This window comes from Terrapene carolina, unplaced genomic scaffold (assembly GCF_002925995.2).
Source record: "Terrapene carolina triunguis isolate 2854851 unplaced genomic scaffold, T_m_triunguis-2.0 Scaffold93, whole genome shotgun sequence".
Taxonomy (NCBI): Eukaryota; Metazoa; Chordata; order Testudines; family Emydidae; genus Terrapene; species Terrapene triunguis.
Window position 1 is genome coordinate 8,515,545 of NW_020664444.1, and position 26,887 is coordinate 8,542,431.

Here is a 26,887-nt window from a genome sequence, read left to right on the forward strand (position 1 = left end):
CAATTAGTGCAACTATCCAGCCAGCAGCCCCCTCTTGGGCTATCATCCACACCTTCGATTCTTCATCCAGCTGCCTCTTCAAGTCATCCACCTGAGAGGTGAGGGTAGTCTTCATGCGGGCAATCTGGGTAAGCCTACTCTGAGATTCCTCATGCTCCCGGCTCAGTTCACTGTTTTCAGCTACAAATAAAGTGCAAAACAAGCGTGAGATGAAATAATTCTGCCCTCATGAATTGAAAGAGATCACGAGGCTGGACTGTCACGACCTTGTCAGAAAGACTTTGCAGCGCAAGAGATGGCTAGAGGAGATGGGGACAGGGCTGCCAGAGCTAGATGGGAAAAAGGGGAAGAGGAGGCCCAGTGGGGCACAGTATGGCACAGATATGTCAAAGGAGAGCAGGGAGTTTACCTTGGAGTCTTGTCCTGATGGCGTTAGTTTCAGCCTGGTTCTTCTCCATCTCAGCCAGCCTGGAATTGGCCTCAGCCAAGTTGTCTTCCAGCTTGCGGACATGGGCGTCAGCATTCAGCTGTAAATGAACGGTGAGGTCAGTCATACAAAAGCAAAGTCTGACTTGAAGGGCCAAGTTCTGCTCCCCGGCACACCCAGTTTGTCCCGTTAGCTATCATTCTAATGGAATGACTAGCATGGACCAGGCGAGTGGGATGTGGGCCTGGCGCTCCAAGGTGCTGAATAGCCTCTGCTTCAGGTGACATTGAAGGGGTTCAGCACATATGCAGCCCTCCTGGTTTCCCTACTGGGTTTCAGAGACACTGGCTGTTTGCTTCTTACCTTGGATTTCTGGATGGTCTCTATGGTGGCGCTGAGGTCCTCGATCTCGGCCTTCATGACCTGCTTGTCTTTCTCCAGCTTGGACTTGACCCTCTGGAGGTTCTCCGCGTGCTCCGCCATCTCCGCCATGGAGTCTGCGTGCTTCTTGCGCAGAGTCGAGGCTGTGGCTTCGCTTTGCAAGGCTGCCTCCTCCAGCTCACGCCGCAGCTTCAGCAGCTCGGCCTCACGCTTGCGATTCTGATCGATCTGCGGAGGGACAGAGCACAAACCATCCACCAGGATCGGGAGAGCTGCCGATTCTCAGCATGGTCCTCAAGGGGCTGTTTTGTTTGAAAGGCTTTTTGATACCTTTTGTCTTGTTTTGTTTCACCAGCTCCACCCTGGTGTAACTTCATTAATGAGTTTACCACTGGCTACCAGGACAGATCCCCCGGAAGGCAAAGCATCCGGGCTGAAGTTCAAACAGAAACGTTCTTTGGACTTCAGTCCAAATGTTTTCATTGTGGAATCAATGGAAAACTCTGCCCAAGTCATCTGCCACCCCCCTTCTCCATGCTAGTAAATGAGTTCCTCATCAGAGAATCTAAGGGTTTTATACTGCTATGTATCACCATAGTTTCTGAGTGCTGTCCATGTAAAGTCAATAGCAATAGTGAAGTTCATGGCAGACTTCCTGGAGTTTCTGACGTGTGTCCCTGTTGGGGGTCAAACTCTGCTTGGGGAAGGTTTTGGGGGAGTTGGGGGTTGGTAAAGGTTTGGTGATACAAGGGGGTGTAGAATCTTGCCTGCTCACTAGCTCAGTGCAGATTCTGAAAATGCTCCTGGAGATATTCCCAACTCACTAATGTTTTGCTTTCTTCAAGGAGGGGGACCAAAGGGTCAGATGCCCTTCTCTGGTCAGTTCCTAACCTGAGCAGTAGTGGCACCTCCGGCCTCATCCAATCTGTCGCTGAGATCCTCAAGGTCACGGGAGAGGTCGCTGCGCTGTTTCTCCACCTGGTGGGAGGGAAGGAAAGAAATTCTTACTCGCTGACGAAGCTAAATTCTCCCATGGCCTTTTTTTAAAAGCATGACTATGTCAGAAACCACGGTCAGAGTGACTCAGGAGTGGGACCCAGGAATTCCTGAACGCTAATCGTTGGTGCCTGCTGTGTCCATGGGCAAGTCCCTCCATGCCTCAGTTTCCCCATCTGTGCAATGGGACTAATAATACTTATCTGCCTCGTAGCTTGTTGGAAAATTCATAAGTTATCATTTGTACAGCACACTGAAATGGAAAAGTTATGTATTCATGCTGTCCGTTCATAGCCACAGATTGTATGTAGGGCATGCTTTTACAGTATATCCTTTTGGAGAGTGGATTATCTACAGCCTTTTCTGCTATCACTAGATCTGATAATGTAGTTATTAGTCAAATCCCTACAATTGGCTTAGGGGATTGCACATATAAGGTTTGTTATACGAGATCCATACATAGTTACATATCTGTAAAGAGCAAAAGGGAAGATTTTTTTTATTAAAGCCAGGATGGGATCCACCCTGTTCTGCCACAGATTTCCCCTCAAACTGGTCAGCCCCTGAATTGCAAGGCTCCTGTTTGCAGTGGGCAGGTAGTTCACTCTTCATGGCCCATTCAGTCTACACAGATTTCAAACCAGAGGGCTGCTACATACTGGTAGGTCCTTGTGGTGTGAGCACCTGCCCACTGATAGCTGGACAGAAAGCAAAGCAGAGTTCAAGACTGGTCTTCACACCATTGCTGATTTGATCAGGGACTTGCAACCTACAGTCTTCTCTCTTTGGAAGGATATTTTTACCTTAGCTCGCATAGCCCGTTCAGCTTCCAGTTCCTCCTCCAGCTCCTCAATACGGGCCTGTAAGACACACACAAGCATATCAAGTGATCGGACAAGCAACAGTAAACTGTCCAGTGTTTATATCTGAGTAGCTGAGGGAATAAGAAAGAACCTGCATGAACACATCTGTAAATTCTAACATCTGTACTCAGTCAGAACACCTGTCAACTTCTGAGGGAGTTTTCCCTGGGAAGGGCCTGTAGAATTTGGCCCTAGCTAAACTGTAAAAGACCAGCATTCAAGACCTGTTGTCACCAGGCCTTTCTTCTCATTCCTGAGGAGTGTCACATCTCGTGTGGGTAATGGGTCCTTGGAAAGAAGACCAATTTACATGGGGAAACTTGTTAGTAGAGTTGGGCAGAAAATAGGCATTTTTTTCATGACAAATTTTGACTTTTCAGTGAAATATTTGAAAACTGAACTATTCCAGCCGAAACCAGAAATATTGCAGGGCACCGCTGTGCCTTGTGGGAATTGTAGTTTGGGTGCCTTATGGGCTGGGGTCTCTGGCTGGACTACATCTCCCATGATTCACAACTTTATCCCCTCTTGGTCAGGGGAAGGGAAACTTCATAGGAGTCCCCGTGCTTAGTTTCGATGCCACATTTTTGACCAGCCATACTTGTGTGGTAGATACAAATAGACCAAGAGGTGCCTGCACTAGATCACCCTCCTTCTTGCCGCGTCATTGTGACAGGACATCTGTGATGAGTTTTAAGTTCAAAGCAGAGGCTGCAGTTTTCCGGCCATAAAAGGAAATAGGGCCTGGTGCAAGTAGCTGGAACAAAAGACGGGGCGGAGCTCAGAGCTGGCTGAGCCACTGACTCATTGTGAGTTGCAGGGCAAGGGACTCCACATCCTGGGGCTTCAGACAGGGCAGCTAGGGGGGGGAAAAAATCAAAATTTCCCTGAAAAAAAAAAACCCACACAGGTGCTGCCTCTGAGCTGAGCTTTGCATAATGTATTTACCTGGAAAAGGAAGTGGCTACCCGACTATTGTCTGACTTACGGGAAGAGAAGAGTAGTGAGGTCTTAAAGAGCAATAGGGCCTTGTCTCCGTTTTAACAGGATAGTTTAAAAGAGCTGGATTGCTGTTTTGCACTGGATTTCTTAGAATAATTTCCGTAGAAGAAAAGGAAGTTGACATTTGTACTTGTCCTGTAAAGAATGGGTAATAGATCCCACCCCACCAGGGGATAGATGGTGATCTCCTTTAAACGGGTTTGAACCTGGAGTAGCTTCATTGACTTCAGCAGAGTTACACCAGTTTACACTGACGGGCCAGAGTGGCGAATCTGGCCCTAGCCACAAAGGTTTGGTGTTATTGGAGCTCTGGTTTGAGGAGTTTTTCACGAATGACATGGGTTCCTAACAGTCAATCCAGCTCCCTAGCACGCCAGTGGATTGACTTCTCATGTGAGTTTGGACAGTCCCTTTGATACATCTACACTACAGGGGGGAGTCGATTTAAGATACGCAAATTCAGCTACGTGAATAGCGTAGCTGAATTCGACGTATCACAGCCGACTTACCCCGTTGTGAGGACGGCGGCAAAATCGACTTCTGCGGCTTTTTGTCGGCGGCGCTTACTACTACCTCCCCTGGTGGAGTTAGAGCGCCGATTCGGGGATCGATTGTCGCGTCCCAACGGGACGCGATAAATCGATCCCCGAGAGGTCGATTTCTACCCGCCGATTCAGGCGGGTAGTATAGACCAGACCTAGCAAAGGAAAACCGGACAGTCTTGAAATAGGATGTAAAGGGCAAGAGAATAGTCAGATCATTCCTCACCTGGTGTTCTTTCAGTTTCCTCTGCAGTGTGGAATTCAGAGACTGTTCATCTTCCACCTTAGAACTGATTGAATTGATTTCCATGTCTCGCCTGCAAGAAAAGGCACAAGAAACCCCTTCAGGTGAGAGGGGGGTGTCACATGGTGGGTGGTCCTTTTTACAAGGGTTCAGAGGACTGGGTAAGAACTCCACTAGGAACCCTTGACTCTAGGCTGGGGTGGCCAACCTGAGCCTGAGAAGGAGCCAGAATTTACCGATGGACATTGCCAAAGAGCCAAAGTAATACGTCAGCAGCCCCCCATCAGCTCCCCCACCCTGCTCTCGGGGCCTCCCACCCACCGGCAGCCCCACCGATCAGCGCCTCCCCCTCCCTCCCCACACCTCCCAATCAGCTGTTTCCTGGCATGCAGGAGGCTCTGGGGGGGAAAGGGGGAGGAGCGAGGGCATGGCAGGCTCAGGGGAGGGGGTGGGAAGGGGTGGAGTAGGGGCAGAACCTGTGGCCGAGCCAGGGGTTGAGCAATTAGCACCCCCCTGGCACATTGGAAAGTTGGCGCCTGTAGCTCCAGCCCCGGAATCGGTGCCTGTACAAGGAGCCGCATATTAACTTCTGAAGCCACTGGTTGGCCACCCCGAGCTAGGCTGTGCAGGAGTGAGGGCTAAGTAGGCAATTCATAGCTAATTGCCTCAGTACTTAAGCTCATTTCTCCTCAGTCATGTCCATTCCCTGCCTCCTTTTTACTATGTACCCTTGAGGGTAAAGGCATGGCCACCCAGGGGAGCTGATACATTCACTCAGTGTGGAGGAGCGATATTAGTGCTTAACCTTACTTGTGTCTGCACTTAGCTTCCCTTGCACGGGAGCACAACAGCCTTGCACTTCCTGCTGAGCTCTCTGCTAGGACTGGCAGTATCACGCTTTGCACCTACTAATTAATGGCTGTATTCATTTACTTAGCTACTTAGCTATTTAACTAACAATAGCAGTGGTTTCGATAATATGTAATTGAGAATTTACATCCTTAAAGTTAATTTTGAAGGGGAGGAATGCCAGAGACATGCTGGCAGACCCATCACTAGAGTAGTCGGTGGTGACACTATAATAATGATCTAATTAGCGATAATACTTTGCATTTCTAGGACAGCTTTTATCTGTTCACAGAGCCTTGTAGAAATAAGGATCAGTTAACACTCACAACACCCATCGAGGTAGGTATGATTATACTCATTTTATAAGAGGGAAAATAGAGAGGCTGACTTACCAAAGATCAGACAATGAGTTGGAGAAAGATTCGAGAATAAGATCCAGGAGTCCTGACTCCTAGTCTTCTGCCCTAACCATTAGACAGCACTTCCTCCTGGCCTTAGGTTAGTAATGGATTTCTAGGATCCCAAGAGGAACTCTTACTAGTGATTTTCTAATGAAGTGGTCTTCAGGTATAATTAATGCCATCAGATCCCTGGTGCTGCCCTGTTTTGACTGCGCCACACAATGAGATTCCGTATGGACTGACACTTACTTCTTAACAACCTCCTCCAAGTCCAGTTTGGCTCGCTCCATCTCATTGAGGTTTTCAATGGTCATTTTCAGGTCACCCTCAGCCTTCCGTCGGGCCTTCTCCACCTCGGCACGGATCTTCTTTTCCTGTTCCCAGTTGTCCTCCAGCTAATCAGAGATAAAAGGGGAGAGGAGAATCCATGGCCACAAGAATTGGAAAAAGCTGGGTGGTGGAGACAAGCACTCTGTAACGATAACACCCGGGTGGTAGATGCTCATCAGAGGCACCCAACGTATCAATCTTTAAAAACAACTCCTCACACAGTAATGAATGAAATGACAATCTCAGACCACCAGTCCTCACCTCGTGTAGCTGAGTGGTAAGTTTGCTGTTGTTCTTGGTCAGATGGTTCACTTTGTCCTCCTCAGCTTGCAGGTCATCTAGAGTTTTCTAGGAAGAGAGAGACAGAGAAAAGGGCCATCGCTGGTGCACTGTGTTGGCTGGAAGACTAGCTACCCCTGTCCTGACAATAAGAAAAACACCATCCAAAACCCCAGTTACTCTCAGTGAAGGCGCCTCAGGTTAACAGGTTTATTAATGATTCATATAATTTCATATAGTGTCTTATTAAAGGTCGTAGATGGTAATAATAATCCTGGGATACGGCTGCAGTCCTCCTCAGTCAGGCCAAACACCCACTGACATTGATGGGAGCTTTGTGTAAGTTGTCAGCAAGACCTGCAGGATCTGGCCCAGTGACAACATGTATCGTTACAAAAGAACTGCCCTCGTTTGCTCTTGGCTAATCCACACACCATCTTTTCCACCCAGGAGCAGTCTCTTCCTAGCTCAGCAGAGATGTGAGAATAGACCACGGTAGTGAGCTTGCATCTCACGAAGACGTCGTTACGTGTGGAAAAGAGCCTGCAGAACATTTACTAATTCAGTACTATTACTAGCACTATAGTTCATTATCATGACTTCTTGTATGTTACGCTGTGGAAACGGATGTGCCTTCACCAGGTCAGCCCGCTGAGCCGAATGCGTCTGGGGGGTGGGTTTTGACTGGCTGCAGGCTCGGCACTGTATGTAAGAAAAACCCAGTCCCTGACCAGAGGAGCTAGCAAACGACATGTACAAACAGCAGGAGGTGTGTTTTGCATTTGTTCACACAAGATCCAGCAGTTCACAATAGATCTCTCAGCCATTAGTGCAAAGGAGAAAGATTTTACTCTTCTGCAATGTACAATTTGTAGGAGACACAAATCACCAGCATGATTGAGACCTGGGATCCTTTCCCATTTGTGCAGCAATTTAATCTCTCGATAGTTTGAGTAGGACACCATTTCTCCTTTACCAGAGCTCAACTCTAAGGACACGATTGGGGTGCAGTAAAGAAAATGGAGCAGATTTTTCTACCTGGTGCAACTCCTCCAACGCCCTCTTCTCCTTCTGGAGTTTAGCGATTGTGTCGTCCCGGACGGAGAGATCCGAAGTCAGGGTTCGCACTCGGTGGTCTAGCGCCTGGAGACAGGGAAGATAACATAGTCAAGATCACGACCAGCCATGTCAACTTTTAGCGCCCCCCAAATCAACTAACTTGTAGTTTTTTAGCTCCAGGAAGGCCAGAACCTGGACCTCTGTTATTGACCTCTCACACACGCTCGGTGTCTGGGAGTAGAAGATCAAGGACCCTGTCCTGCTTTCTATCTAACTAACACTGATTTCAGGGGAAGCAGCAGGGTGCCACAAGCATCTGCTGACTGTGACCCAGGGACCATATCACACGGACACAAAAAGGCTATAACATCATAATGGATTTAAACTTTCGGTGACTGTTCCAAATAAGAAACGGTTGATGGGGAACAGAGGGAGTATCCCCGAAACTTAGATAAAAGGCAACTGGGAGGGATTCATGGGGGCACATTTTTTATGCAAAAACCTAGTAACTTTGCAGTGCAAGGAAGGTGGTGATTAACACAGGATGTGGAAGGGCTCTGAAAGCCTCTGTAGAGAGAGATTCGTGGGAGTTACAGGGAAATTACTCTTCCTAATACAGGACAATAAGGAGAGTTGTAGATTCAGGTTCATCCCAGCTCAAGATAGAAGGAATAACAGATTTTTAGAGACTATGGAAGAGGGAATATTGAATACTGGAGAGGGAACAGCTGACAGCTTCCGAGCTAGCTTCTGAAAGGACATTGAGACTGTGTGAGCTTTGCTGGTTGGTTCCCTGCTCTTGACAGGGGTTATTTCCCTAAAGGGCAAGGAAGAGAGAGCTTAAAATAATGACGACGCTTCGTACCTGCTTCTCTTTCTCGGTCTTGGCCAACGTGGTTTCCAACCCCTCTAGGTCGCGCTTCAGGTCATTGAGCTCCCCTTCCAGCTTGCGCTTGTGGGCACTCAGGGAAGAGGCCGCGCCCTCCTCTTCTTCCAGGCGCTCCCTCATCTCTGAGATCTGGCTCTCCATGTCAATTTTAGATTTCATCAGCTGGGTCAGCCGCTCCTCAGCATCTGTCAAGTTCTCTTGTTCCTAATGGCGGGAGGGAAACACAGCCTTTATCATTTTAGAGGCTACTGTATCTCTGGTCTCTTGTGGCACCAAACATCCATTACAATGGGTCAGGGCCGCTCCACTGAAGCACCGCCGGCTATGCTAGGATGTTAAAGGTGCATTGACTCCAGCTGGAGTTGTGGTTGCACAGCATCTCTGAAAATCAGGCCTTCAGTGTTTCAAGTTACATAAGAACATAAGAATGGCCATACTGGGTCAAACCAAAGGTCCATCTAGCCCAGTATCCTGTCTTCCGACAGTGGCCAATGCCAGGTGCTTCAGAGGGAATGAACAGAACAGCTAATCATCAAGTGATCCATCCCATGTCACCCATTTCCAGCTTCTGGCAAACAGAGGCTAGGGACACCATCCCTGCCCATCCTGGCTAATAGCCATTGATGGACCTATCCTCCATGAATTTATCTAGTTCTTTTTTGAACTCTGTTATAGTCTTGGCCTTCACAACATCCTCTGGCAAGGAGTTCCACAGGTTGACTGTGCGACAACCAGAAATGGAAGAACCCAAATTAGAGGGCGCCTTTGAAAATTTTTCCCCAAGTAATTTGCTTAAGGACACACAGAATCAGTGGCTGAGGCAGGAAGAAAATCCAGGATTCCTGACTCCCATTTCCTTGCTCTAACCACTAGGCCATTCTGCCTCCTGCTGTTTTTGGAAGAGTTGGGTTTTTCTTTGCCCTGCTGTGGTTCTCTGGGACTCTCACTTTCCATCTCCCACTGCTCTCTACTTGTTCCAGATTCTTAAAACAAGCCCTTTTATGAATCATTTGGAAAAGCTATAGCCAATGCCCTCTTACGGGCCCAAGGAGGAGACATAACCGGTAACCATCCTTTTTTTGATAACTCACAGCCTGCAGCTGGATGGTAAGATCATTCTTCTCTTGGCTGAGGGTGGCCATATTTTCCTCCAGCTGTTTGACACGATCAATTAGGTCCTGAGTCTTCGACATGGCATTCCTCAGCTCCTCTTCCTTCGCCTTTATCTCATCCTCCTGTCGGGCCACATTCAGCAGAGGCTTCACCTGTAAGCAAGCAGTTCAGCCAGTGAGATTCACAAATGGATCTTCTCTGTAGCAACTTCCCCCAGAATGCACCTGAGCTGATCGTATTGCCTGGGCCTGGTGTCTTCTGAAATGACTGATTCGGTGCGGAGTGCTTCATCACTACAGTGTGAGTTAGATGACTTCCAGGAAAGGCATCATAATAAACTACTTACCCTAACAATTCTGGGCCCCAGCAAAGAAATCAGGACAGTTTGCCAGATTCTGAGCGCCATTTACATCATTAGAGCTACTGCAGGTTCACACCAATGTAACTGAGATTAAAATCTGATTTAATGTCTTTTGGAGGCTCTTTGGCCCAGATCCTCAAAGATATTTATTTCAATGGGAGAGTAAGATGTCTAAGTACCTTTGAGGCTCCAGGTCTTGGCTCCTGAGGTGCTGAACTTCTGGTAAATTGAGGACATTGGGCCCACATTTTTAACGTTTTGGCCTCTACACATATGCAAAAGCCCCATATTTACATTTGCGCACCCACAAAATGGGGGTAGAATAATGACTATTTAAGGTTTGCAACATCAATTTTGCATGTGCGGATGTGGGAGGCTGTGCTCCCAGTGGGTACACAGGTACATTTATCGGATGCTGTTTAGGTTCCCCTGTGTTAAATTTGGCCTTAAATTGGTGTATGGGTCCTTCAGCATCTATTATGCAAGAATATCTTGGCCAATGCTCCTTTCCATCCCCTGCCACCAAAAAAATTTTAATCTTAATGGGCCTATGAGATGAGAGAAGAAGCCACTGCTGTGGAATGGGGCTCATCTGTCCTATTTAGGCCACGTCTTTCTGAGCTGGTGGGGAAGTGGACCAAGAAACTTTGTTCTAGGTTTCAGGATTTAATTAATAGCCTACGTCCATCCCCAGTGTTCAGAACTACAACACCTAGCCACTTTATTTTTTGGAGGAGGGAGATCCAGGGCTTGAATTTCCTAAAGAACCTAATTCCCATTTCAGGGAGGTGGCAGATTCAGATTTCAAAGTGTCCTCCATTTCCAGACTGCTCTGGCATCGACTTGGAGGCAAATCATTTGTGTCCCTTGCCCTGTTAATAATTAGCAAGGAAGTCACTGGCACCCAGAGTGTATTTACTTGTCGCTGAATAACTGGGCAAGGCAATTCTTTTTTTTTCTACCCTTTATCTTCAAAAGCCAAGCACCTCACCCATTGCAGCTGCTTTCAGTTCAGTATGTGTAAGCTGGGTACAGTGGTGCGTGTGGGTTTGTTTGTGGGGAGCACAGTTCTCACCTTGTTATACAATTTCCACCAGCCCCAGAAGCGCAGCTGCAGGAATTTGCGAACATTCCTCTGAATCGCCATCAGGCCTAGCCTGTAATGAAACAGAACAGGTTGTGTGGCTTAGAAACAGTCCCCGGTTTCCTGGCAATGTTGAGACATCAAGACATTGTCCTGGTATGCAGCAAGTTTCTGTATCAGCTCGTTTGAGAGATGTAGTTTTCAGTCCATTCTTAAATGCTGACCTCACATTTCTGCATTGGCTAGAGGGGTTTTCTCTTCATTGAATACAATTGTTTCCTAAAGCAGATACTATTTTCAAAGGTTCGTTGTGCAGTGTGTATATTGTACTGGGTGGTATCACTGTGGCAGTGTGATAGAACCCTGCCAGGAGGCTGGAGCCAGTATACAGACGCTATGTAATGCTGGTGCATTCGCTGAGTGGGGTAGGAATGGATCGAGCAGTATTCTCCCAGTCCCAGATGCAAGAAAGGTCAGCGGCAGTGTGCTGAGGTAGGAAAAGGGTGGCAGGATGGTATTGGGATAGAAGGAATCCTGCCACTGAAGTAGAACCTGGGTGTTTCATGCACGGGAGGAAACAAATATGGGGCATCAGCTGGAAAAGATTCTAACTGGCAGTATCTGCCTCTCTTCCCCACACTCCTCTACCTCGCAGCCATCAACGCCACCTAGCGGCAGCAGAAACAATACCGTTCTACTGCACAGGTTGGGACCAAGATGTTAAGGGCCCACTCTGATCTACACCAACTGTGTACCACGAAGCTGTGTTCCAAAGGGTTCACTGCACCATTAGGTTCCTGAACAGAGGCAAGGCTTGTGAATCCATCACTAGATAGATCCATCAACTAGTAGAGTAGATGCACGGGAGGGAGTGGAGCTATTGTAGCCCTGTGGCTGCAGCATGGCTTTAATGCACTACTGTGGCCTGAAGGGGAGGATTCTTTATCCCCATGATTCCCGTGTAGATCCACAGTGCATAGCCCCGTTACTTTGGTTGCGTGCCAGGACCAAGGGTTGACATCCAAGATTCATTTCATGGTGCCTAGTAGAGAATGAAGCCTATTAGCAATTGGTTTCTAGCGCTCTCTCGGATGGTGTCTCATATTTCAAAGGGATACCTTCTTTCCAGCATCTTTTTGAACTCAATCCTCATCAGGAAGCCACGAACACGGCTCTGCAACATGGTCATGATCTTTGCCAGACGGTCATCGCGCATGTCTTCCAGTTGGGCCAGGACTCCAGCACGGAAGAACACCTTGAAGAGCAAGAGAAGACTGTTAGGACTTGGCTTCCAGGTCATGCACCAGAACTTTGAAACTGTGAACTTCTGCCCACGTCTCTAGGTTTATTCATGTATCTGGGCTTATTCAGGGCTTAGTCCCCTTTTAGTTTCCATCTATGGGTTTCTGCCTTTGTTGACTTGTCTGACTTTCCACCTACATTTACTATCACTGTAGGTCACTGGTGTCCCCCCCAGGAGGGGCATGGAGGAACATTTGTGGGGGGCTGTGGCTGGGCCCGGGCCAGACCCCACGGGGGGGGCAGGGAGGAAGCACCACCCAGCCCTGCTCTGCCCCCAGCTCCATGCCGGCCCCGCCCCCAGCCTCAGCCACTGGTTCCTGGCCCCGCAACCAGCCGCGCCGCTCCTGGATGTGGCCCCAGCTGCAGTTCCAGCCCCAACCGTGGCCCCACTCCCAGCCACAGCTCTGTTCCCGGCCGCGGCCCCCAGCTCTGACCATGCCCCCCGGCTCCGACCGTGGCCCTGCTCCCGGCTGAGGCCCCAGCTGCAGCACCGGCCCCATTCCTGACCGTGGCCCATGACTGCGGCCCCACTCCCAGCCCAAGCTCCCACCCATGGCTCCCGGGGGACACGGACGAGGTAAGGGGGGTGCGGCCAATAAAGCTTGGAGACCACTGCTGTAAGTACACAGAATTATATATTAATAAAATATTAAAGTTGGGCTTTTTATAAGCAAGGGCCTGGGAGTCAAGACTCCTGGGTTCTATTTCTGGCTCTAGCACTGACTTGCTGTGTGTCCTAGGTGAGGTCACTTACCCTCTCTCTGCCTGTGTTCCTTTAGCAATAAAATGGGGATAACGACAACACTGGAAGATTTAATTAACTGACATATAATAAAGCACTTGGAAATTGAAGGATGAAATATACTAGAGATGCAGTAAATGGAGTGGGAGTATTATACAAGTTAGAAAATTCCAGTAGAAGTTCCTGGAAAAAGCTGAACTTTTTCCGCCTCTGCATGTGTATCACAATAGTCTGTTTCATTACGTGATCACGCAAAACATACATGCAGAAATATTAATTTCTGACCTGCTCCACTAAGATTATAGGGGCAAAAAACAAGGTCTTGACTCTTTTTTTTACTCAGTCTGAAGTCGGGCATAATTCTTAGTGGAATTTTTACTTGATTAAGGCCTGGTCTACACTACAAAGTTAGGTCATGCCCTGCATGATGTAAGTAAAACAACAGAAACCCAGGTGTAGACGCTTCTAGGTCAGCAAAAGAATTCTAGCTACCGCCTCTCGGGGAAGTGGATTTACTACAGTGACGGAAGAACCCTTTCTGGTGCTGTAGTGTCTGTAGCTGTGCCCCTATAGTGTTTCTAGTGTAGACATACACTAAGGAGCGAGTAAAAAGCAGAGGGACCTGAGGGAACTTTAAAAGTGTGCCTCCTTCGCATTATCTTGTGCTGTATTTGAGAAGGAGCATGTGACATTGCTCTGGGCCGTGAGGTCACGTAATGGAAGGCAATGGAGGGCAGAGCTAAGGTTGCTGTAGGAACTTTTAACTCCGAGGCCTGGTCGACACACAAAAGTCCCCAGTGCTTGAATTAAAATCGGTTTTGACATCAACATAAACTGGTGCCATTCCCTGTGTGGACACACTAATGACTGGGATTCATTTAGCTTAATCTGAGAAGAAAAAACAGTACCTTGGTGTGCCCAATTTTGTACTCGTTTTCCCCCAACTCAATAGAGCCAAGCAGCAATTCTGATGCTTTCTTATTGTCCACAAATCCCTGAGGGATTACATTGGGGTTCAAGACTTGATATCTGGAATGAGAAAGACGTGTAATGATGTAAGAGCCACTGTTAGGACCAGTGTAGAAGAGCTAGGCAGGGCCGTCCTTAGGATGTATGGGGCCCTACGCAGTATTGTTAAACTGGTGCCTCTAGGCCCGACTTGCTCTTAGCAACACAAACATAAGTTGACAGGTTTGGACAACTTGCCACGTGCATGTTATTAAAACCAGATTAAACAAATGAAGCCCACTGTAATGTTGCTGGACTGTCCTTGCACTAACGAAGTAGCGCTATAGAAAAAAATTCTGATTTATTGACAGAATGATGCGGAGAGTCACAGTTCCCCACAGAGACCCGACCCCCGTACCCTCTCCCTCATGCAGAATGCGCCTTCGGCTCTGTGAATACGGCCCCTCCCTTCTGCCTCGCAAGGGGACTGCAGTGCGTGCTGGGTGTGCGGGAGCTGACTCACTCTTGCCTGCTGTCCCAGTCATAGGTGTGGACTCTGTGGGTGTGTGCTCCGGGGCTGGAGCACCCATGGGGAAAATTTAGTGGGTGCAGAGCACCCACCGGCACCAAGCTCCCCCCGTTTGGCCCCCTCCCCCCACACCTCTTGCGTGCCGGCGGCCCTGTGCTTACCAACTCCTCCCCCTCCCTCCCAGCGCTTCCAGAGCACCGCGAACAGCTGATTTGCAGTGTTCAAGCTCTGGGGGGGAGGGGGAGAATCAGGGATGGGGCGTGCTCTGGGGAAGAGGGGGGCGGGGGTGGAACAGGGGTGGGAAGAGGCGGGGTGGGGGCTTGGGGGCAGGGCCTGGAGTGGGGAGGGGGGGGTCAAGCACCCCCCGACAAGATGAGAAGTCGGCGCCTATGGTCCTGGTGGTCAGGTGCCCTACGCAGCTGCGTATACCTAAGGATGGCCCTGGAGCTAGGCAAGGGTTAATGTCTACTTGCATCGCAGGCTCTTCTAGCAAAGGTCTCCAGAGGGCAAGGGTGCCAGCTGTGAAGTGTTTATAACCATCTCTGTTTCTCGTCTTTGCTTAATAAGAGTTCCTGGAGAAGCGGACGTAGGAGGGTTAGCAGTGGCGCTACTCCACCTCCCGATTGTCCAAGGAGGTTACCATATAGGATGTTGTATGTGTCCATCCTCCCAAACTCTACCAAATGGCCCGCAAAAATATAAAACATTCACCTCTGCTTGAATTCGGGGTACTGCAGTCTGTTAGGAAAGCCCTTCCTGCAAATACGGATGCCTTCCAGAACTCCATTACAGGCCAGCTGGTGCAAGATCAAGTGGGCATCAGCCACCCCTACAAAAACCATAGAACAGGTCAGCACTTCACTTTCCTGAGCCAGAGCCAGGGGAGCAAAACAATTGGAGCTTCTCGCGCAGTTCGCCCTCTGTGAGGGAGAGGTTAGCAATCGACAGAATTCACACACTGTGGGTAGAACTGAAATGGAGGAGAAAGGACTGTATGAAGGGCGCCCTTCCCTTTGCTGTGCTGGGTACAAGAAAAACTGAAATGTTCTACACCAGAGGGCCTGTTCGTGTACCTTTTCACTTCAACCCGGCTCCATCAGTCTTCTTGCAATTACGGTGCAGCTGAGATGCCACTGACCCCTATGGCAATCTAGGAGGTGAAGTATCTGGCACATTTATCAGCCCAACAGCATATTCATGGGTAGACGAGGAGTTAAAGGGAGATACCAGGGATAACCACCCTTTACCAGAAGTCCATGTGCTACCTTGTGCTTTCTATTACTGTCCTTGCCAGTTTACTGCATGTCAAAGCAGTTTGGTGATCCTGTATTTCCCTGTTCAGTGGACATCCACAGAGGAATGAACTGCTCATTAGCCATCCTGTCTTCAGACCTCTCTATTGGAGTCTTGTCCCATACTAATATTGCCTTTAAGGGACATGGAGGTCTTCTATGAAGTGATATCCCATGTTCTTCCAGGACTGGATAAAGATCTGCGGTTCAGCCAGCCAAAGCTAGGGCTGAAGGCATTGTGTTTCTTTGCCCGAGTGTAGTTCAGAGGCTCTGCAGACACTTACCGGACTGCTTGAACTCGTTTGGAATGATGCAGCGTACAAAATGGGGCGACGTGCTGTGCAAAGTGGCCATCAGCTTGTTCAGCTGCTCCTGAAGCCAGAGGAAGAGAAATAAAGTGAGCGAGCCAAGCAGAAGAGAGAGAACCTCATGCTCAATACATTAATTCACACTCCTTAGTTGTGAAGATAACAATAGGAGGCAGGTGCAGGCTGGATGCTGCACACCAGGTGAAGAGCATTGCACGGATGAATGTTTGAGGACACCATGGGTGATCAAGAGGGTCTGAATTGTGGATTTTCCGTTCTAAAAGGCAGCTGATGTGATCTTAGTGTTCTTCTTATTCCACGATTCATAAACAATCACACGGTTTTCTTGCGCTCCCAACCTCTCTTTGCCATGTCTACCTGTTGAATCTTTTCGAAACCTTCGATTCATAGATTAGATGAATAGATTCCCAGGCCAGAAGGAACCATTGTCATCAACTAGTCTGACCTCCTGTAGAATACAGGCCAGAGAACTTCCCCAAAATAATTCCTAGAGCAGACCTATAATTCCACAATCATACCCTAAATTGTATGTTCCTTTGGGCAGGGCTGCTCTCTGTTATGTGTGTGTATAGGGTCTGGCCCTATAGGGGCATGGATCACTACCAACATACAAATAATAAAGAACCCTATATTGCGATTGATGGGTGGCGAAGGCCCACTTACCCTATAGAAGTTGGAGACAGTCATGAAAGAAGAGCCTCTCTTCTGTTTCTTGGTACCAGCTGAATAATAATAAAATGCATAACATATAAGTGATATACTCAAGTATACATTAGATGAAAGTGCTATACTCTAGCACACAAACTAAATATATCTCCTCAGGAGCCTGTAGGTCACAGTACAGTTCTCGCTGGAGAATACAGCCCCTTAAATAAAAAACAAGCATCCATCAAACCTGCACGCTAGTCTGGTTTAGGGATTTTGTATTCATTTACTACTGTAAGGGAATCCTGGAATCTGAAGCGAGCTCAGTGCTTGGAAAAGAAAAAATGAGTTTACAATATTTTGTTTGAAAGTACATCCATTGGGCCAAATTCTCCTCTCGGTGACAGTGGGGCATGTGCCTTGCTTTGCACTATAACTGGATGGAGTGGGACCAGTGTAACTCCGAGGAGAATTTGACCCAATCTGTTAATAATTTGAGATCTTAAAAGCCTTTTCATAAACAGTTTTCCCATTCATCTTTTGAACTGTGGAGCCCCAGGCTGGGCTGGCAACAATCCGATGAGGCAGCAAGTTTTGTGCTTGATAGAAACCTGACATTTGTCTGGTCAACAGAAGGCCATTTACTGCCAGGAGGGAATTCCATAGTTTGTCATTAACTCCGCATTGCATCCTCCCTTCATTCAGACACAAGTGTGTGCCGGCAGCAGTATTCTAGAGAGGCTTCATTCCACCAAGGTGAGCTACCTCGGCTAACACTAAGGGGGCGTCGTTTTCAAGGACAGAGCTAGCCCATCTTTCAGCGTGGAAGAGGCGGTATCACAGAGCAAAGTCTGTTACCTGGCTACAGAGGATGCTACAACCAGTGGCCTAATCCTTGCCCCAGAGAATTGTGGGGAAACACTAAAGGGCTAGACACCATCACATTTGCGCTCAACCACATTGCTGTACTGTGTAATGTTTACCATACCTGCAGCCTCCTCCTCTTTAAAGAGAGTACCGAGCAGTGCCATGCTGGATTTCTGGAACAAGCCCACCACTGTTTCATTCAGGGGGTCCTTGTTTTTCTCCAGCCACCCAGTAATATTGTACCCCACCTGGAGACGGGGGAGAAAAGTGAACACTCCAGATTCTGAAAGAGAATGTTGCTGCCACACAGTATAAATAAGAAGATGCTTCTTCTCCATTGACCACTGGCCCCGAAGACCCCTGAAGAGAAATCCACGGCATGAAGAGGGAAAGTGACTGAGTTACTGCTGACTCACAATCAGCATTAACTTACTCACTGAAGTCTTGTGGGTTTAGGTATTCTTGCCATTGAAAGCAGATGTTCCCCTGATGGAGGAGCTTTGGCAGGCTTCAAGGATGGAGGCCTGTTGCAGGCAGAGGTTAGACACTTCCCTAATACGCATTCATCCGGAGCCACTGCCAGAGAGGACAATGTGGCCCATCCGTTGGTGTCATCTGAATTTAGCGTGGCGTAGTCTAACACAAATGCCAATGTCAAATGCCCATGTGTGATCCCGGAATGGCAATAGCTGCTAAATGTGAATAAGACACAGAAAGCTCTTCTGATTCATGCTGTGGTCATGTTTTGTCAGAATGTCTGTGCGGTCACGTGTGGGAATAACTGGCAGAGTTTGGTTAGATGCATAAAGACTAAGCGCTGGCACGGCTGCTTGACACAGTCTCCATGAAAGACTAGACAAGCGGCAGCGAACCCCAGGACTCAGGCTCTTCTGGCAACATTTGAGAAAGCAAAAATGAATTTAACCCCTTGGCTGATTTGCTCGCCTAGTAACTGTCCTGTGAGCTTTTGTGCTCCCAGAAACAAAGTCCTGGTACTGCGGGGGAGGAGGGGGGATGGCTTGCAGAATTTTTTTAAGGATTTAATTTTTGATCAGAGCTGAGCCCTGTGTGTTGAAGTGTCATAGAAATCATAGAAATGTGGGGCTGGAAGGGACAGAGGGGTCACCTACTCCATCCCACCCATGCTGAGCAGGAGCGGCGCCAGGGTTTTTGGTGCCCTAGGCAGGGGTCCTTCCGCGCTCCCAGTCGTAGTCGGCAATTCTGCGGCGGGGGGGTCCTTCCGTGCTCCCGGTCTTCGGGGCACTTCGGCGGCGGGTCCCAGAGCGAGTGAAGGACCCGCCGCAGAATTGCCGCCGAAGACCCGGAGCGCGGAAGGACCCCCCGCCGCCGAATTGCCGCCCCCCCAAATCCTGGCACCCTAGGCGACCGCCTAGGTCGCCTAAATGGAAGCGCCGGCCCTGACGCTGAGGTAAGACCAAGTATACGTAGACCATCCCCGACAGATGCAATTGACTTGCTCATGCAATTGACTTGCTACTCATAATCCACTAAAGTGCGCTACTATCGAGTCATTGATGGTCCATTTGCCCAGCTGAAGTTTTAGATTGTGATTTATCTCATTTGTTGTTATTATAAAGCATTGTGAGATGCGTTTCAATTAGACCCTGCAGGACTAAATTCCCTGCTGCGGTAAGTTGGTGCTGCTCTATTGAAGTCAACAGAGCTCCACCAGTTTACCCCAGCAGGGAATTTGGCCCATAAAGGCACGTTGTGCTGTAATATGTCAAATGCCTTGAAAGCATGACATGATTGGTGCATGACCCAGTGCCATGTGGATGCTGAAACACGAGCTTGGAAACACCGAGCACCCAGACATGGGTCTAACAGGCCTGAGTTTGCAGTGCAGTCCTGGCTCCGTTTCCACTGAAGTCAGTGGGAGTTTCATCGTTAAATTCAGCGAGTACAGGGTCAGGCCCATGCAGGTAGCCGGATCTACATGGATGATATGCCAACAAAAATAACGTTGTTCTGGACGTACCGTGCCAGCATAATGCACCAGCTCAAAGTGGGCTTCAGGCCCTTTCTTGCCTCCCTTGGGTTTCAGGAAGTTGGATGATTTGCCTAGGTGGTTGTCATAGAGGGCAGCCTTGAAAGTAGCATCTGTGGCCTTCGGGAACACACACTGCTCTTCCAGGATAGAGAAGATGCCCATGGGCTGGGGGAAGAAAGAGGATCACAAGGTAGAAGCAGATGAGAGAAGCCCATTTCTGCCTTCTCAGTGGTGAGCAGGGGAAGCTTCACCTCTGATTTGAGTTTGCCACTTACGGCAAGATTATTATCTAGTAATTTAATTATGTGCAGCTGAGTGATCATCTAGTCTGACCTCCTGCACATTGCAGACCACAGAACCTCACTCACCCACTCCCATAATAGACCCCTAACCTCTGGCTGAGTTACTGAAGTCCTCAAATCATGAAGGGATAGTCAGGAGGTGGACCGCAGGCCAAATCCAGACCACCAGATGCTTTTGAACGGACCCCAAAATCTTTTCATGTACTTATTATTATCATGATTGCTATTTTATTTATTAATTATTATTATTATTTTATTATTTTCTCCGGTGTCTGGATCTTGACTATACCGTGGCCAAGAAATTTGGACCTTGACAAAAAGCAATTGACTATCCCTGATTTAAAGACTTCAAGTTACCGAGAATCCACCATTTACTCTAGTTCAAACCACCAAGTGACCTGTGCCCCATGTTGCAGAGGAAGGTGAAAAAAGCCCAGGGTCTCTGCCAATTTGACCGTGGGGAAAATTCCTTACTTACCCCAAATAGGGTGATCAGTTAGACCCTGAGCATGTTGGTGAAACCCACCAGCTAGAGCCCTTGAAAGAAATCACTGTAGTAGCTCAGATACCTCCCCATCTAGTGTCCCATCTCTGGCCATTGGAGGTATTTGCTGCTAGCCGTCGTGGATGGGCCACATGCCATTGTAGACAGTCTCATCATACCGTCCCCTGCACAAACTTATCAAGCTCAGTCTTGGAAGACAGCTCCCCTGGGGAGGCTGTTCCAGAACTTCACTCTTCTCATGGTTAGAAACCTTCATTTAATTTCAAGCCTAAACTTGTTGATGGCCAGTTTATATCCATTTGTTCTTTCGCCAACATTGGCCCTTAACTGAAATAACTCTTCTCCCTCCCTGGTGCTTATCCCTCTGGTGTATTTATACAGAGCAGTCATAGGTCCCCTCAGCCTTTGTTTGGTTAGGCTAAACAAGCCGAGCTCCGTATGTCTGCTCTCAGAGCTAAGTTCTCCATTCCTCCAACCATCCTAGTAGCCCTTCTCTGCATCTGTTCTAGATCATTCTCTCCCCGCTCCTCTCCTTCAGGGCAGGGAAAGTTACCTTTTCCAGGAGATCAATGCAAGCCTGCAAATCCATGCCAAAGTCAATGAATTCCCACACAATGCCCTCTCTCTTGTACTCCTCCTGCTCCAGCACAAACATGTGGTGGTTGAAGAACTGCTGCAGCTTCTCGTTGGTGAAATTGATGCACAGCTGCTCAAAGCTGTTGAACTGCAGAGAGTAGGGGGGAAGCAAAGCATTCACTAATCGGCCTTTGAAATGTCACCCCAGAGGCTGCAAATACAACACAGCTGCTGGCAAGAAGCAAATTATCCACTCTTGGGGACACGTTCTGATCTCCGTTATTCCAGAGCCAGTCTAGAGCAACCCTACTGACTTCAGAATTATTTCAGATTCCCTCTGTGATGTAAATGAGACCAAAATTTGGCCTTAGGTAACTGAATGTCCAAACAACATGCACCTTTCTTTCCCTAATGCAAAGCAGTCGCTGGGTTCCTGCAACTGAGAGATCCAGTGTGGTCATTTGCTCATTATTTAACACCCACACGCTCTATGGTTGTTTTCTGCCAGGGTATCAACCTCTGTTTGGTGCCCATGATTTAGTGACCCGTCCCAATGGACGACGACTGACTATGCTGGCATGTTCACGGATACTGAAAGTAACGTTTTGGAGGAGGGCAGGATGATAAGGAAATATTTTCACAAACAGAGGGGTCCCACTGCAGAGAGAGGGTCTCTTGCTTTGTGTACCTCAAAGATCTCAAAGCCAGCGATGTCCAGCACCCCAATGAAGAATTGTCTCTGCATCTTGGTGTCTAAAGTCTTGTTGATTCTGACCACCATCCACTTGAACATCTTGTCATAGACGGCCTTGCCCAGGGCGCCGATGGAGTTGTGGCACTGATCCATGTTCTGCCCTTTCTGCACAAACTCATTGCCCACTTTCACCCGGGGCCTGGTGATGCCCTTCTGGAGCTCTCCAGAGTTGAGACCCATGAGGTGGGCAACTTTGTCAGCCACTGTTGAAGGACAAGAGGAACCTAGTTAATCTTAAAGGGAGGCAGAATGTTGTGTCTTTTAGTATATTCTGGAAAGGGGTTATGGGTTCTGGAAAGGGGTTATGGGAGCCCAGAGACTGCTTCACCGCTACAGCACTCCACAAGGGGTGGGGAGGGGCCATAGTTTTGTCCCCTGACACACATTGGCCAGCAGAGCTGGCCAGCCATATTGGAGTTGAAGGAGTAGAGCCTAGTCAAGAAAGAGACACAGCAGGGGGTGCTCTGCCTTTGTGCTCCAGGAGACAGTCTGCCCACTCCCCCAGGACTCCATACTAGCCACAATGCAGGGTGATGTCTATGAGGAACAATCAAGCCTTTTGCTGAATGCTCAATCACCTGTCTAGGCCTGACACCCCTTTGGAGTGGTGAATGGCAGCTCCCGGTAGCACATCTGCTCACTTTAAAGATTCAGATGCAGTTGGTTGTTTAAGGTCATTTTTATCCTTTGGAAACATGCTTGGGTTTGGGCAGCTTTTCTGGGACGTCAGTGAACTGGCTGAGTGAAACAATCTATTCTTGTGTCAGCTGTAGATTCCCTTGGCGTACTTTGACTCAATGCAGTGACCCCCAACCTACCCTCAGTGGTGTCTACGTCCGCCTGCTCCTCTCTTGCCTTCTGCCTGAACTTCATGTTGCCAAAGTGCATGATGCCTCCCGTCAGCTTGTAAACTCCAAGCTTCTCTTCTGGCAAGAAGCCTAGAACATCAAAGGCCTCCTGGACGCAGGGAAAGAGACCCACAGAAGGGACATATAAACCTGCACCTTAAGCAGGAGGACTTCTTACTATAAACACCTAAAGTCATTTCACAGCCCATCAAGATCAGCCCAGTGAGGTCCCTTCGAACTAGCTCTAGATAGCATTTTGGGGAAGTTATTTGGGACGGATCCTCAGCTAATGGACATCAGTGTAGCCTGATTGTCTCTAATCCACCACTTAACGCCAGCTGAGGATCTGCCCCCTCGCCAGTAGTCATTTGAACAATCTCATGACATAAGGAGCTAAATCCAACGCATTCGCTGACATTTTCAAAGCCCCTTTTTTCAAATTCAGGGGAGTAGGGCATCGAGATCCCCTCAGAGGGCTCTGAGAATCTCAGCTGTTTCATTTAAAGGAGTGAAGCCTGTAAAACACCAAGCGCCACTAAAAAAAAAAAAGATCATTTTCAAATTTGGAACTTTTTCATCATTCTGTACCAAATAAACAAAGGGCTGGTTGAACTCCCCACACTGGGCGGAAACCTGAATCTCGTGCAAACAAAGAGCCTGATGGGAGACAGAAGGAGCTGCTTCCATCTCTCGTGTAACTCCACTGGCTCTGGTAGAGTTACACCAGAGAGGAATGTGGCTCAGTAGCACCTGATCTTTTGGAACCCTTATCAACATTTCCTGAAATCCAGGTCACCAACCACAGTCTTCCAAGGGCAGTGACGGGATCCTATCTCCCGAAACTAGTCTGGCCAAAACACTGGTAGGAAACAGCCCTACAGTAACAGCAAGGCGAGGGACTAGATGACCTAATTGGCCTTTTCCCGTCTCTGTCTTGTGAGTCTATCACAGAACTGAACTTAAAACGGACTGTACAAAGATGTTAATCTAGTGGGAAAATTCAATGTTTCTGAGGCCTATTCTATGCCTAAAGCCAGTGTTTCCCAAACTTGGGACGCCACTTGTGTAGGGAAAGCACCTGGCGGGCCGGGCTAGTTTGTTTGCCTGCTGCGTCCGCAGGTCCGGCCGATCTCAGCTCCCACTGACCGCGGTTTGCTGCTCCAGGCCAATGGGAGCTGCTGGAAGCGGCGGCCAGTACGTCCCTCGGCCCGCACCACTTCCAGCAGCCCCCATTGGCCTAGAGCGGCGAACCGTGGCCAGTGGGAGCCGCGATCGGCCGACCCTGCGGACGGGGCAGGTAAACAAACCGGCCCGGCCCGCCAGGGGCTTTCCCTACACAAGTGGCGTCCCAAGTTTGGGAAACACTGCCTAAAGCTATTGCTCTAGCTAGCATCCCGTTTACAGTGAGGGAAGCCTAGCTCTTCTAAAGGGTCGTGTGGCACTATAACATGCGCAGCTGAAGACAGTCTGAACTCTGTGTAGTTGAAACAGTGCTTGTAATAGCACCGTCAGGAGCAAGGATTCCTAATACAGGTCTGTTGCATCTTAGGCGCATTTAACATGTGCGATTTCAGCTTTACACGGTCGGCAAAACAAAAAACATAAAAAAAGAGAAAAATAACAATTTAAATACTGTTTCTGTAGTGCGGGCGATTCCGCCCGCCATTACACTCAATGTAATTTTGACTATAGGCAATTTTCACTTTAGGCGCTGACTGCGGAACGTAACCCCAGCGTAAGATGAGACAGACCTGTAAGCCCTTTCCAAAGCCAGATTGCCCTATGTATGAAAACAGTCATCAAAGAACAAAGAGAGGCTCAAAACCTGCTAGCCTTCCACATGCAAGAAGTCCAATGAAACTATGCATGTGAGGGAGGTAAGTAGGCTTTACCCCATGATGTGCACCAAAGTTTACAGATTCATAGGTGTTATGGCTAGAAAAGACCATTATAATTAATCTAGTTTGATGTCTGTAATAATACAAGTCATAGACTTTCACCCAGGACCTCCTGCATCAAGCCCAGAATTTCTGGTTGAGCTAGAGCAGGGGTCGGCAACCGTTCAGAAATGCTGTGCCGAGTCTTCATTTGTTCACTCTAATTTAAGGTTTCGTGTGCCAGTAATACATTTTAACGTTTTTAGAAGGTCTCTTTCTAGAAGTCGATAATATATAACTAAACTATTGTTGTCTGTAAAGTAAATAAGGTTTTTAAAATGTTTAAGAAGCTTCACTTAAAATTAAATTAAAATGCAGAGCCCCCCAGACCGGTGGCCAGGACCTGGGCAGTGTAAGTGCCACTGAAAATCAGCTTGCGTGCCGCCTTCGGCACGCGTGCCATAGATTGCCTACCCCTGAGCTAGAGGATATCCTGTAGAGAAACCCAATCTCTGAGCGATGAAGAATCTATCAGATCGCTAGGTAAGTTGCTGCAATAGTTAATTACTCTCACTATTAAGAATTTGTCCCCTTATTTCTAGAGAGAACTGAGATCATGGAGGAGCATCATGTTTAGCCAGACCTTTTTTCCCCCCACTTCATTTTTCCAGACTTACATCTGTGACAAGCAGCTCTTCCCCATCATCCATGTTGTCTACTGTAGTTACGCCCTGACTTATCCAGTGGTAATTCTTGGGATCAGGTGCCAGAAGCAAAGTTTCTGCAGAAGGAGGCAAACCAAGAGGTAATTACATGGTCTGACAGCAATGCAGTTACAAAGCAGTACCTGCACTGGACCTATGGGTGGAGAAGGAAAACTCTTCAGATGGGGAAGGGAATAAGGAGTTTCATTTCCCGGGGATCCACTTCTAATGGAGCACTTTCCGAGAGACTTCCTTTAGGGCTGAGATTTTCAGACCACCTATGGGATGTGGACACCCCATTCCCATTAAAATTAATGAGAACTGGACACCCAAAACTCTTATGCAACATTGAAAATCTCAGCCTCAGTGTTTTCTCCATGTCTAGGGAAATAAGCAATCTCCATGCTCTAGCAATCCATCGCTTCAGTTTGCACCTGACGTTCATTACCTTAACACCAAACCTGATCAGATCAGCTGAGACCTTACATGGCACACCTTAGACCAGTCAGTTACAGGGCTTAAAGAAAAGGAAATACAACGTCCCCATCACTCCCTGTCCTGGTCTCCCGCCCTGGTCTCCTCCTCCTTAGCTGCTTCAGTAAGAGATCGCCTTCTTGAGTCAACCTACTTTAACCACTGATAAACAAAGCTTTGGTGAATAGATTTCTCATCCTGGAAACAGAGGACATATCAGGGAAGCCCGAGTTAAGAAGAGTGACTATACACAGAAGGGCCATACCAATCAGTTCAGGCTTCTTCTTAGAGAGGATCTGGTAGAAGATGTGATAGCTTCTCTCAGCTGCCTGCTGGGAAATGACACGAGACTTCTCTAGGAGATCTGAAATATAGAGGGGATCATTGGTAAACCCAGACCTGTGTTAAGATTGCAGACGTAGGTAAAAGGCATAGCGTGAAATCCTGGCTCCGTTGATGTCAATGGAGCCAGAATTTCATGTACAGTAAGTATCCTTTGGAAGCAAATTCCTTCTCCATTCACTCTATCCAGCATAACTGTATAATACTTTGCACTCCTAGAGCATCCTTCAGCTGAGGATCTCAAAGAACTTTATAAGCTTCACAACATTCCCAGTTAGATCTGTTTTATTATAATTATTTTCCAAATGGGTGAGGCAAGAGATGAAGTCACTTATCCAGGGATAAGTGAGACTAACCTCACATTTGGTAAGGCAACTCCCATCCTTTCATGTGTTTATACCTGTTCCTGTATTTTCCACTTCATGCATCTGATGAAGTGGGTTCCAGCCCACGAAAGCTTATGCCCAAATAAATTTGTTAGTCTCTAAGGTGCCACAAGGACTCCTCGTTGTTTATCCAGGGTCATAAGTCAATGGTGGGTCCAAGGAAGTCAGGATTTCTGGTTCTCAGAGCCCCGCTCTAATCTCCAGATATGCAACTGCCCCAAAGCTCTTTCCATTTCAAAGGATGTTAATAAAAGTCAATTTATTGCATATATGATTAAACTACTAATCATCTCTGAGATGCTCTTCCTCTCTAAAAGGAGCCATAGAAAAGACTCCCTGTGCCCTGTCATTATGTCCTATGCCCATGTGCGTTGGCCCAACGGTGCTGTTTCTCACTGACGTGAAGGAGACTTACGTTTGATTCTGGTCTCTTACTCTCTTGGTCACACCAGCTGAGGCTGCAACTTGCAAATGATGCCGAGGCAGGAAATTCAGCCATTTGCAAAGAAGTAGTTGGGGGAAGAAGCTTCTTCCATTGTTCAACAGCTAGTTAGGCTGAAGTTCTGATTGACTCGGAGGATATCTACACCTCCTTGTCCAAAAAAAGAGGTGACTGCAACCTATGACCTCCAGA

At 48.0% G+C, this 26,887-nt stretch overlaps 1 protein-coding gene across 1 annotated transcript in view; it reads right to left on the reverse strand.

The window, feature by feature from the left end:
• Positions 1-26,887, reverse strand: part of LOC112110304 (myosin-16) — a 47,952-nt gene that overhangs the window by 15,248 nt on the left and 5,817 nt on the right. The window contains exons 8-31 of the mRNA XM_026650582.1: positions 25,791-25,889; positions 25,025-25,128; positions 22,441-22,579; positions 21,557-21,825; positions 20,846-21,016; positions 19,474-19,650; positions 17,596-17,722; positions 16,626-16,684; positions 15,918-16,005; positions 15,053-15,170; positions 13,773-13,893; positions 11,939-12,075; positions 10,812-10,893; positions 9,354-9,527; positions 8,239-8,466; positions 7,353-7,457; positions 6,297-6,383; positions 5,955-6,100; positions 4,438-4,528; positions 2,608-2,664; positions 1,700-1,786; positions 791-1,036; positions 410-527; positions 53-180 (exon numbers count right to left, since the gene is read on the reverse strand). Coding sequence (XP_026506367.1) covers positions 53-180; positions 410-527; positions 791-1,036; positions 1,700-1,786; positions 2,608-2,664; positions 4,438-4,528; positions 5,955-6,100; positions 6,297-6,383; positions 7,353-7,457; positions 8,239-8,466; positions 9,354-9,527; positions 10,812-10,893; positions 11,939-12,075; positions 13,773-13,893; positions 15,053-15,170; positions 15,918-16,005; positions 16,626-16,684; positions 17,596-17,722; positions 19,474-19,650; positions 20,846-21,016; positions 21,557-21,825; positions 22,441-22,579; positions 25,025-25,128; positions 25,791-25,889 — 3,158 coding nt within the window. The remainder of the gene's footprint in view (positions 1-52; positions 181-409; positions 528-790; positions 1,037-1,699; positions 1,787-2,607; positions 2,665-4,437; positions 4,529-5,954; positions 6,101-6,296; positions 6,384-7,352; positions 7,458-8,238; positions 8,467-9,353; positions 9,528-10,811; positions 10,894-11,938; positions 12,076-13,772; positions 13,894-15,052; positions 15,171-15,917; positions 16,006-16,625; positions 16,685-17,595; positions 17,723-19,473; positions 19,651-20,845; positions 21,017-21,556; positions 21,826-22,440; positions 22,580-25,024; positions 25,129-25,790; positions 25,890-26,887) is intronic.